The 13,134-nt window shown below is 33.6% G+C and overlaps 1 protein-coding gene across 15 annotated transcripts in view; it reads right to left on the minus strand.

Annotated features, from left to right (window-relative positions):
- Window positions 1-13,134, minus strand: part of LOC141453135 (uncharacterized) — a 63,627-nt gene that overhangs the window by 32,679 nt on the left and 17,814 nt on the right. For all 15 annotated transcript variants that reach the window (XM_074125922.1, XM_074125919.1, XM_074125921.1 and 12 more), the window contains one exon: window positions 11,727-11,805. In XM_074125922.1, the coding sequence (XP_073982023.1) occupies window positions 11,727-11,805 (79 nt within the window). The remainder of the gene's footprint in view (window positions 1-11,726; window positions 11,806-13,134) is intronic.

Genomic DNA, 13,134 nt, shown 5'->3' on the forward strand with positions numbered 1-13,134 from the left:
TGAAAAAAAGCTCCCCTAAAATAATTCTAGGCAGGAGGTGTGCTCCCCAACAAATTCCTATTAACTCATCCAAGAACTGCTGGAATCCGCCATGACAGGACCTGATTTATGAATAGGGATCATGTCCAATTCATACCAACCTAAAACCAACGATGCCCAACGCTTTATAAATTAAAATTATAATGCTTTTACATAGAACAAAACTTTAGTATTAATACTATAATTTTGTTTTTGTTTCAAACCAAAATGGTGCCATATTAACTTCTCATGAAATGTATTTTAGAGACTGCTGAGCAATATATATACTACAAGACGGTAGCAACACCGTGCGGAGACCGGAAGTTCTGTTCAGTATTTATTAGAAGAGGGGGTTTAATAAAGCTAAGTGAGAAAAAAAAAAAAACAAGAAGAGTAATAAAGGAATACAGATATTATAGTTCACAGGAAAGAGAACCGTCCTCTGTGGGGAGGAAGGGGCAAACCGAGAGAGAGTGAGACTGCCAGGCAATGGAAGAACTGAAATTGAAGTGGAATAATGATGGAGGAGATTAGTGAAACACTCTAACTAGCGACTGTAATGGCCGACCGTTCGTCTACTAATATTGCTAGTAGTACGTCCCATGTAAATTACTATTGGCGGCCTCGAAAACCTTCCGTGAAATTGTTCACGACCGAGAGGCCGCATCAAGCTGCTCCATCCATTATAAGAAACAGCTGTATTGCTCGCTAACACCGATCTAGCTAACCTAGCTCATCCAGATCTGCAAAGATTTTTAAAAATAATATTAAACTATTTTTAAGAATTATAATAACAATGAAGGATGATTCATTTGTGAAATTAAATACATTATATATTATAATTGATTCCTTAATTCTTTTAAAAGACAACTTGGAACAATCAGAAGGATGTGGCCTTTTATTCCCACGCATTGTTTTAGTAGGCCTTGTGTGAATCATCTCTTAACAAATAGAATAACTGAATGAAGAATTTCAAGAAAACGGATATGTAATATGCTCACTAGGGCGAGCGATAAAGATTCGTTCAGTGGTTAACGAATTCTGGATTCCAACGCGTAGATCATGGGTTCGCGAAGAGTTTTCTCTTCCTAAGAGCTTCATACAGCACACTGTCCGGTGTTGGTCAGTACTACGAGGGTCGTTTGAAAAGTCCGTGCAAAAATAAAAACTACTTAATTTTTTGGGGTAAACCTTTTTTATTTTTCAACATAGTCTCCTTTTAGGCTTATACACTTCGTCCCTTCCGAATAATAGGATTTGTCCAAGTCTGAAAAATAGCCATTCGTTTCTGCAATCACCTCCTCGTTTGAATAAAATCTTTTGCCATTTCTTCATATTGGGACAACAAATAGTAGTCCGAGGGAGCCAAGTCTGGAGAATAGGGGGGATGTGAAACGAGTTGGAACCCTATTTCCATTAATTTTGCGACCACAACTGCTGGTGCGTTGTCGTGATGGAAAAGGACTTTTTTGTGGGCCAATCGTGGGCGTTTTTCTTGCAGCTCGGTTTTCAAACGGTCCAATAACGATGAATAATATGCACCTGTAATAGTTTTACCCTTTTCCAGATAGTCGATGAGGATTATTCCTTGCGAATCCCAAAAGACAGTCGCCATAATCTTTCCGGCCGAAGGAACGGTCTTCGCCTTTTTTGGCGCAGATTCCCCCTTGGTTTCTTTGTTCTTTGGTCTCAGGAGTGTAGTGATGTATCCATGTTTCATCCACAGTGACGAAACGACGCTTCAAGTCCTGCGGATTCTTCTGGAACAGCTGCAAACCGTCCTTGCAACACTTCACACGATTTCGTTTTTGGTCAAGCGTGAGCAATCGCGGCACCCATCTTGCGGATAGCTTTGTCATGTCCAAATGTTGATGCGAAATATTATGTACCCGTTCATTCGAGATGCCCACAGCACTAGCAATCTCACGCACCTTCACTCTTCTGTCATCCATCACCATATCATGGATTTTATCAATGATTTCTGGAGTAGTAACCTCAACAGGGCGTCCAGAACGTTAAGCGTCACGTGTGCCCATATGGCTACTCCGAAAATTTTGAAACCACTTATAAACTGTTCTAATCGAAGTTTCAGAGTCACCATAATGTTTATCAAGCTTCTCTTTAGTCTCCTGAGGCGTTTTGCCTTTCATAAAGTAGTGTTTAATCAACACACGAAATTCTTTTTTGTCCATTTTTTGAAAATCACTCGACTTCCTCGATTCATACGAATGCCAAACACAAAGAAATAGACCGATCTGGCTGAAACTTGGTGTGTGTTCTTCCAAGAGATGCTACTAACTAAACATAACCTCGATACGCGCCAGTAGAGCTATCTCTCTGACTTTGCACGGACTTTTCAAACGACCCTCGTATCTATAAGACAAGAATACTGCCCAGAGGCTGTTTGTATTTTAAGACTTCAATTAACCAAATGGAGAAGAAGCACCAATCCAGTCACATGTTTATGCCAAAACACTATAATTTCGAGTACAATAGTATAACCTGCCACAAATGCAAATTGTGACATTTCACAAAGCATACAAGATATTTATAAAACCCGACTCCCTTTTTTCCCCCTCAATTAAATAAAATAGTTCATCTAACTACTAAAAACTAACTTGGTTATCTCAAACTATCTTAAATGTACCACGCCGTATAAGGTTTAATATCTAACAGTTGTGAACCATTTTATTTTTTTTTTGCAAAATATTTTTTATCCAAGAAATGTAATAAGATATTAAAGTTCTTTTTTTGTAGAACTTGCAACATTTTTAATTGTCAAAATGGATAGCAGAGCAAAAAAATAAATAATCGTGATTATTATATTATTAAAGAGGCATTAATAAAAGAGGAAGATTTAGCTGCACACAGAAAAAAAAAAGACGGGACAAAAATAATGATGAATTTTGATGAAGAGTAATGAAAAAGAAATAGAACAGGACCAAGAAGATGGAGAACTCACGTACAGAGGAGCCAACTAGTGGTGGGTCCCGTTTCTAGATACCATCTCTCCCATTGGGAGGAGAGAAAGAGAGAGAGGATTGAGTCCGTGAGGTCAGTATGAGATCACTAAGACCGCACTACAACTAGTCTAAGAGTATCCTTGAGCGTCCATTTCCGTTTCTACAACCACCACACTAACATATTCACAAAGAAAGGAAACTCCAAACTTCACTCACTGGGCATCGTAAACCCAAAGTATTGCGAGAGGAAGATAGAACCAGTGTGTAGCTACTTTATAGTCATTTTCCAGTATTACTCCCGTCATTATCTATTATAAAAAGATAATTTATTAGCTTTAATTCCATTTAATGACTCACCTTAGTCTTTACAGTGTAGAGTTTTTCAACTTAAATTGCACACTTAAATAAAAACATATGTTTATCAAACAATCTCTAAAATATAAAATTAAAAATAAAAAAAGAATTAGAAATAAGCGCACTGTACTGTTACTATTTATGGTTAAATAAGAGTATATTGCTCTACTCGACGCAAGTAGGTACCACTTTGTCCTACAATTTACATGACTTGCTAAAGTAGTTGAATGCACAATGTCCACTAAAGATATGACTTCAACCCTGTCCAAGTAAACAAGAAAAGAACAACACCTATACGTAATGACTACAGCTGCTACATCCTCTTCTAGGATACATCACATTATAACTGTGCAGTAAAACCAGCTCTGAATTCTTATAGTTCATTAGGCTGCCATATTTGGACCAATAAACCAGCTTAATTGATTTAAAGTTTAATTTTTACCAATAATTTATGCTTAAAAAGTAAAGTTGAATAAACTGACGATAAAAAGTTTTATTTTTTTTAAAAAAGAAGATAAAACACGTAGATAAGTTTAATATTAAATAAATATTAATTAAGAGATTCATATCTCTCATCAAGTCCACAAACTGGAAAGGTCGGCGTATCATTCAACTATATTACGTTCAGCAAACTTCCAGCACAAGGTAATCGTCTACCTTGACATTCAACCATCAAGTACCCCACTGGTTAAAAAATGTTAATTTATTTTTTTCCTATCCCCGTTCTCCACTAATGAAATGAAAATATATTCTCTCTAATTAAATATTGAGTAAAAGTTTTGAACAAATAGAATTTTCCACGGAAATAGGAACGTTTTTTTGAGGGGAAAAAGGTTTTTTGTTTTCACGTGTCTTTGTGTATGAGAACAGAACATCTAAATAATTAAAAAACAAATAACAAAGAAAACTCATGCTATCTGTAATAATATTCATAATGTGAACGTTATATAAATGACAGACAAGAAATTGTAGATTTCATCATCATCAGTAATTCACATCAGGGCAGGAAGTGATTGTGAAATTTGTACACGATTGAACAGACAGACAAGGTAATTATTATTATTATTATTTATATTAACGAGGAACTATTTCAATAAGTTTACGTTCTCTCATTAGTACTAGAAACTCCATTACGTGCGTATCAAATTTTTGAAAATTAAGTTTTCACAGTTATATCCGTTCTTTATGTCTGAAAAAAGTAATTCTTAGAAGAACATGGCCGGTTAGCTTAATTGCATCGGTGATTTGTGCACAAAATTACTTTACTTGCGAGTGAATATAATTTAATATTGATAACCCACGCGGAGGTCCCGAGTTCGAATCCAGCTGCTGACCCTTGGATTTTTCTCTTCCTAGAAGCTTCTTACAGCTCACTGTCCGGTGATGGACAGTGTTGTCTGTAACGAGAGAACACCGGAGGCCAGAAGTGAAGAGAAAAAAAGATCCGGACTCCAATAACCTTAGATGTTGAAGCGCCTTAAATCATAAAAACAATATTGATAATAAAATAAACTAGTATTATCAGGTGTCGTGCTTAATATTTCTCAATGACACCATTAGAAGTCCTAAGAATAACTTGAAAGGCAACCGAACAAAAGCCTAGCCTCTCCTTTCCCTGGAACCATCTACCTCTATGTAATACATCCAACTTAGTTCCGATTCCGTAAAAACCAAACTAAAAATAATGTATAACTATTTATTTTCCTTGATTTATGGCTAAAAATTGTGCGCAGATAATTTCGCTTAGTTAAAATTCAAATTTTACAAGAAATGTGTCAAAAGCAAAATTGCAAAATGACAAGAGATTTCGTGTAGGTGTATATTTCATACCAAATTTAATAACTATCTTTTGCCTCTTTAAAGAACATGTTAAAGGTTTAAATAACAAGAAACTTCATAAATAAATTTGTCATTAACAAGAACATATTTAAATTTATTCTTTAAAAAAAAAAAAAAAAAAAAATGGTCTAGATCATAAAAAAATATTTTTTAAATGTATATTTGAATGTAAAAAAAAAAAACAGGTTGAGAATTTTAGAATATTAAAGTAGAACTTTAATAAGGATAGCATTAACTTTTTGCCCATCTAAAAATGTCCTTCTAAGGTGAAAGTACTGACGATTGGAGATCGATTGCATTACTTCTTTTTGGTGGTGGTGTGCAATCAGGATACTCTTCGTTTTTTATTATAATATGCATGCATAGACTATCAAGTTACCAAACTGTAACATTCTATTATTTACAACCCTAAAAGGTAAAAGTTCCCTTTTTATTATTTAAATAAATCTTCTGCCATAAATAGAAATAGAAACGAAAAAAAAAAAGACGTAGAAGAAAAAACTCTTAACCTTGTCATTAAAACATTAGCCAATCATTGATCATATAATAACCGGTTTGCCTGTTTAATATAAGGTATACGTCTATTCAATAAAAAATAAATATTAATTAAAGATTGAAAAGTCGGTCATTAAGTCATAAATCATGCTAAAAATAAATAAAACAATTATTACAAATTACATGTAATAAACGACTAGCTAGGCTCTTATGGAATGTAACTGAATTTCTATATTTACTCTCTGGTAAGAGAGAGCATTTCGATCAATCAGAATTTCGATTTCATGTTTCCACTGGTAATAAGACGATTTGAGAGGGCTTTTGAAAAATATTTTAGTAAGAGTGATCATCTAGACGATTTTACGATTTTGAGGTACGCTATTCGCACGAATACAAACACAAACACAAACGAGAAAGAGAGAGAAAACACCTCAAAATCACTCCTCATATGAGCTCAGAGTAAAAGAAATTAGTAGACCGTTCATTAGCTAATAGATAAATATTTACTTTTGTCTCGGAGGCCACCGCTATTTGTTGACAGTTCTGAAGTTTCTATTTCTGCTACTATCTTTGTAGAATTTATCCAGTTTTATTATGCAGGTGGTTTGTAAATAAAATGAATAAGGAAACGTACTCTAAGAGCAATAAAGACTAACCTTTTAACTCCATGTAGAACATGAGTTCAAAGAAGAAAAGTAGAAAAAAATAATGACATTGCTTGTAGCGAAGAACAAGTTGAAAAAAAAAAAATTAACCGTAATAGGTGAATGGCGAGGGTCTTGGAATTGCAACCCCATTCACTTTACAAGGAAGCAGCACGGGTACTGGACAATGGCTGAAGTCAGTCCCTAGTTCTTGTTTCTTAAAATGGCAACTAATCTTTCTATGGACGGAACTAAAGCGTTACTCTACTCTAATAATTATAGTAATAATTATCCACTAAAGATTATCTATCTGAATAGTGATGGCGTAAGAGTTTCCAAATTTAATTAATATTGCACAAGATAAATGGACACATACGAGGTGTGTTCAAAAAGTAACGGGAATTTTTAAATTTCGCGGGTTTGGAGAGTCTGATTGTAAAAATTTTTTTTTTATTATGTTGGTACACATGCCCCTGAAGTACGATAAAATTTTCAGTAATATTCATTGTTTACTTCTTAAGTGGCAGCCGTTAAGGTTAGACGTGTTTTTCGAGCTTGGCGATTTTTGTTTGTTAAAAAAAATGGATCAAAGAATTTGTATTAAATTTTGCGTAAAAAATGAAATAAAGTGTGTGAAATGTTAATAAAGGCATATGGTGAGTCTGCTATGAGTAAAACAAGGATTTACGAGTGGTATAAGCGTTTCCAAGATGGCCGCGAAAACGTTGAAGATGACGAACGACCTGGACGTCCAAGCACATCAACAACCGATGAAAACGTGAAAAAAGTGAAAGAAATGGTTATGAACGATCGCCGAATCACAATCAGAGAAGTCGCTGATGATGTTGCCATATCAATTGGCTCATGCCATGAAATTTTTTCGGATGTTTTGGGTATGAAACGTGTGGCAGCAAAATTTGTTCCAAAATTGTTGAATTTCGAACAAAAACAGCGGAGAATGGAGGAAGTTGCTCAAGAGTCACTCAATGAAGTCGACAACGATGCGGATCTACTGAAACGTGTTATAACAGGTGACGAAACATGGGTTTACGGATATGATGTCGAAACTAAGGCTCAATCGTCCCAGTGGAGGCATTCTGGATCGCCAAGACCGAAAAAGGCTCGACAAGTGCGGTCGAATGTGAAGGTTATGCTCACTGTGTTCTTCGATTTTAATGGCATAGTGCATCATGAATTCTTGCCACAAGGTCAAACAATCAATAAGGAGTACTACCTACAAGTTCAACGCCGTTTGCGTGAAGCAATCCGAAAAAAACGCCCGGATTTGTGGCAAAACAATTCATGGATTTTGCACCACGATAATGCACCTGCTCACACTTCATTGCTTGTTCGTGAATTTTTGGCCAAAAACAAAACTTTAACGATGCCCCAGCCTCCATATTCGCCAGACATGGCTCCATGTGACTTTTTTCTATTTCCAAACATAAAGAGAACATTAAAAGGCCGTCGTTTTACAAGCATAGATGACATTAAAAGCGAATCGCTGAAAGAGCTGAAAGCTATCACAAAGATCGAGTTTCAGAAGTGTTTCGAGGATTGGAAAAAGCGCTGGCACAAGTGTATTGTATGCGAAGGGGACTACTTTGAAGGCGACAATATTAATGTAGATGAATAAATAAATATTTTTTTTCAAAAAACGAAAATTCCCGTTACTTTTTGAACACACCTCGTACAAAGCTAGGCCTTGAAAGAGAAAGAGACAGAATACTTTTCATTCTCTAAAAGAAAGGAGAGTTCCAAGCAACAAACACACATCGGTGTAACCTCCCTCAACCTCAGCTGAGATGGTAACGTAAGTGAAGTCAAACCTGGTGATGGAAGAAAGTCCGAAACAGGTGAGGGATACAAGGAACATGCATGGCTACGACGTATAAACTCAAAGATATCATCCAGCACTGAGGACCTAACCACACTCAGGAAACCTCATAACGGATATTGTTATTGTTATTGTAAACCCAAAATCAAAAATCAACGCCATCACAATATCTTTTCTTTTACTAATAGAGTAAGTGAAAGTTGAAAGCTTATTGTTTATTATTATCCTATAGATTGTTTATTATTTGTTTGTAATTCTCAGTACATTGAAGTTAAATAAAAAATGATAACACCTTTACCAAAGTAAAAGTGGTGGTCAGTGGCAAAAGAAAACAGAAATATTTCCCAGCTGAGCGACAGCCTGGGCGATTGTAAGTATGAAATTATGTCCAGATTCTCCCAGATAATTTTATTGTTCCATTTCCCACAATATATTCACAGATATCTTGTTTGATTAGCTATGTTGCTTTCTTTTATTGTTCTGTAATTTTTTTTTTTTTATTCGTAATTTGTTTTTGTTTTGATTTTTTTTTATAAGGTGTGAAATGTAATAATAATTGAAAGAGTTCACAACAAGAAAATAGTATGCAAAGAAGAAATTTCCTAATCTTTTTCTATTACCAAATTCCAACAATAATAAAAGAACGACTCAAATACGTAAGATAAATGTACATCCATGTAGATAAATAACCTACATAAAAATTTATAGTAACAATCATCAAAGTAATTTTGCAATAAATAAATAATTCATTTTATTATTTTTAAGTTAGCACATTTGAAATGTACGTCTCAATTTTTTTTTTCTAACTCTGTTGTTAGTTACTCATAATTTTAAAACAATGCAGTTAGGTACTTAAATTTAAAAAACAACACAAAAAATAAAATAATTAAGTTTAATTCACGTTAGCGGAACTAACGAACAACGTTGTGCTTGAGTTGTTTGTTAGGCTGTGCTCAGAATACTATACCCTGCAACGAACTCTTCTAACTTATATTAAAAAGTATTCATTAATACCACATTCATTAATAAATTATTATATACTTTTTTCCAAACTTAACGAGACTACAAAATTTAAAAAAAGAAATAAAAGACGTGAACCTAAGACGGACTTTCTCTTACAAATTCTCGAGTTTGTGACTTTGTTCGGACATTTCCGGTGAAAACAGAATAACTATAAAAGTTTAAAACGCAAATTCAAGTTTATTCATGCTCCAAGATGTACCTAAAGATTGTTTTTTTTTTTAACAATAATGAAACTGGAAATAAATTACAATGTCCTACAAAAACAATATCTTTGTAGAATGAGAGAAGATTGTAGCCTTTCAGCTGGTTAGACGCTAAATAATGTTGTAGAGTTGTGAGCGAAAACAATGTTGAGTATTTACAGGCAGACATAAATGGTCGTGTTGTCTATTAAATCCTACACACCTATCTCTGCTTCGTTTTTCTTCTTTAATGTTCATTGCCTAGTTTTATGTCGTCTATTATTATAACTATTTTTTTTTTTTTACAATTTTATTTTGTGGAGAATCAGTTAACATGAGAAATTAACCCTTCATAACGTAACGTAGCCGACTAGGTAGTTTTTCTATGAATAATTTCTGTTTTTGCATTCAACCTGAAAGCCTCCATAAAAAGATCCCACTTCCTGGACACAAGTCGGGCAAATAATTTCACTGATTGCCCTTATTTTGGATGGCCTTTCCGTTTATAACAATGGCGATGAGAAAAATAAATTATGGCACCTCAAAAGAATAGAAAGAGTAAAGATAAAATACCTAAAACATTTATGGATATATCAGGTTGGGATTACGCCTGAATTTAGCGTGATTAAGGGTGGTAGATCTATGCAGAACGATTTGATCAATACCTCATCGCCAATAACATTTCGAAAAATAAATAGTTACCTGTATTTTTTTTTTACATTGTTCGGGAGGCCGCCTACAAGTATCTTAGGAACGTACATATGTTTCATGGAAGAAATAAAAAAAAAAGGCCCTCAAACAATCCTCGTAAATCAATGTTCTAAGGAAAAAAAATGGTACATTCCGGAAGAACAATTTCGAGCTATGATTGCCTCAGATTTCCCTTGATAGTGCGCAAACACAAACATACACACAGAAAGAGGGACTAAAAAGCAAAAAATAGAAGAAAATGGAGTGCGGCGATGAAGTGTCAAGGTCATATTTTTTGTTTCAGATGGGAATTCACCTTTTAATATCCCACTTATCATGTAGACTTACAAGCACTTATTATAATGGGCATTAGGTCAAAGTTTAGTGGACGGAATCACACAACTTGGAACAATTTTACACCTTTATCACCTTAGGAATGAAATGAAGGAGATGGATACAATTTCTTTTTTTCCAAAATAGAGTTCTCGACAACAAACCACAAAAATAAACATGAAAAGTTAATTTTAAAAAAAGCAACAAAAAAGAAAAAGTCATAGAAATGTTTATAAAATTAAAAGAAATGAAGAAATAATAAAAGAGGTTTTATAATTGCCTCAAAAAATGTCTAAAAAAAAACAAACAAAAACTCTTTTAAAAGCTTCATAATAATAGACTTTTTACATAAAAAAAAAAAAGTAAGGACTCTATAGTCAAACAGTGAAGGTCATTCTAACCGAAATCACTCCCACACAAGCCGGTTAAGACATGTTCAAATTAAATTCTACTTTAGGTACGAAACATTAAATAGATCTATTAATAAATTTACTTCAGTAAAATTTGTCGATGGTAGTTCAGATTGGATGCTGAAGAATAATTAAAACTTATACTTAGCATAAAAAAAAGAGAATTCAAGGATATAAGTTTGTCTTTTTGCCCAGCTTCACATACGTATCACTGAAACCTGCTCTGCACCATCAACCAACTTTAGTTCAAACTAGTGTAAAATGGTTAGTACATACGAGTATGGACAAAAACATTACAAGAGATGAAGAAGTTGATTCTTAACAGAAACTGGTTTCAAATGAATGACAACTTGTTTATAGTGTTTTTAAAAAAGGTATTTGTATGGCTGTATGGAGAATAACAATTAATCTTTCGATCCTATACTTAGCAACAGGTAAATATAGTTTACTCGGATTTTTTTTTCTTAATTTTTAAATTAAGCGCAGTCAAGAGCGTTCGTTACCTTTCATAATAATTTGTAGACCTTCACTAAAACCCAACTCGATTAAAAATAAAATAACAACGGTACATGATTATCAATTAAGAAAAACTCACCTCTACACAAATGGTTCTCCACTTTTCTTACAAATTCAAAATAACAAGAATTGATAACAACAGCTACTTTGTTTTTAAGAATTAAAAGCACGTCAAAGCACGACTAAGTCCATAAAATTACTATCACTTTTATCATTTATAAGCACATCATAAACACTCACTGATTTTTAAACCAAATGAAAACCGTAACTTCCCAAAATTAAGAAAATATTACCTTCAATGTTTTAAACTTCAAGCAAAGAGTGATAAATGTTGTATTAAATAATCAAACCAAAAATAAACTAAAATAATAAGAAAACAAATCACAGTCAGAGTTATAAAGAAAGGTACGTTTACATCTTACCACTGCTGGAGAGATCTTGAACTAAAGACTGTGATTGTAGTACGATCCGGGGAGGTAAAGGTGGCGCTAGTGGACCATCCTACAACAAAAGAAGATAAGTTAAAAAGTACATACTAGCGCTTTCTGTTGGCGTATTGTTGATTTATTTAGAAAATGCTTATTTTATTAACTACCATAGATAACATTGCTTTTCTCTCTCTCTCTCTCTCTCTCCAAAAAATGTATTTAAGCTTACTAAAAGAAACATTTTTGTAAACAAAAAACACACACACAACATAATAATTACAGATTTTTATCAAATAAATATACTACCTTTTAAACCTGTCCTGTAAAAGAAAGTTCTTCAGAATACCAAGTAAATCGAATTAATTTTGCTTGGAAAACTGTGTCAAAAATTCTATTTACTTCAATGTAAAATTAATAAAAAACAAACAAATAAGTTTATTAATGAAATGATAATATTTTTTTGTGTTTCATTAAATTAAAAAGATGAATTAATGAGACAATGAAGAAGCGGATTGTTGGCTAGCCAAAGAAGGTGAACACAAAAATTTTTAAAGACATTTCAATTGGCACTTTGCGAAGCTAAAAGTACACTTGAGAAGTTGTATTTCTAAAGCGATAAGAAAAAAATGGGTTCGCCTAAAGAAGTAATACTCAACGGAGGCTCCTTGAACTCTGGGGTTTTTAATTTATTTTTTATCTAGTTTCATATTGGTAAGATTGCTGTAAACGCGTAGCTTATTCTGCGGATAATTTTGGAAATAAAGTGCACCTTTATTACAATAAAGACATCTGCTAATAAGCTATGCTTTTTAAAAACTGATAAAACTTTTACTTTTCTTATTTTTATAAAATCCACTACTCTGTAGCTGACAATCTCTAACATATGTTAGAGCAAGCTTTAACAAAATTTTAAGAGCTAAGACTGAAATAGTCTCCTGTCACGAAAATTGAATTCCTTGTGTTTTTATCTAAATCTTCGACCACGAATATAATCGTTCACAAACCAAAAGACATTCCGCTGGAAAAAAACAAAACATAAAATTACGTTAAAAATTGCTTCCAGGCCTAATCAGTTTAAGGTACTAATGTAATGTCACAAAATTAGGGTCATTCAAAAATTGGAAATAGTGGTTGTGAATGGTTTAAAGGGTTAATGCCAGGGAGGGCTCAGAACAATAGAAGCTGCACAAACATTCACTGACTAGGGATTCATTCTTATACTCTCTTCACGACGTTGCTCTACTCGTCATTCAGTTTAGCCAATTATTTTAGAAATAGTTCATATTTGGTTTACTCCAGTTAGTTACTGTAATTTACGTTCGTTTCTAAGTTAGTTAACCATTTAACACTTCCTTCATTTATCTATACCTATTTAAATAAACCTTTCGTGCCTGTACTCATC

The sequence above is a fragment of the Rhodnius prolixus genome, unplaced genomic scaffold (assembly GCF_049639745.1).
Source record: "Rhodnius prolixus isolate KJV_2025 unplaced genomic scaffold, Rpr scaffold_3, whole genome shotgun sequence".
Classification (NCBI taxonomy): domain Eukaryota; kingdom Metazoa; phylum Arthropoda; class Insecta; order Hemiptera; family Reduviidae; genus Rhodnius; species Rhodnius prolixus.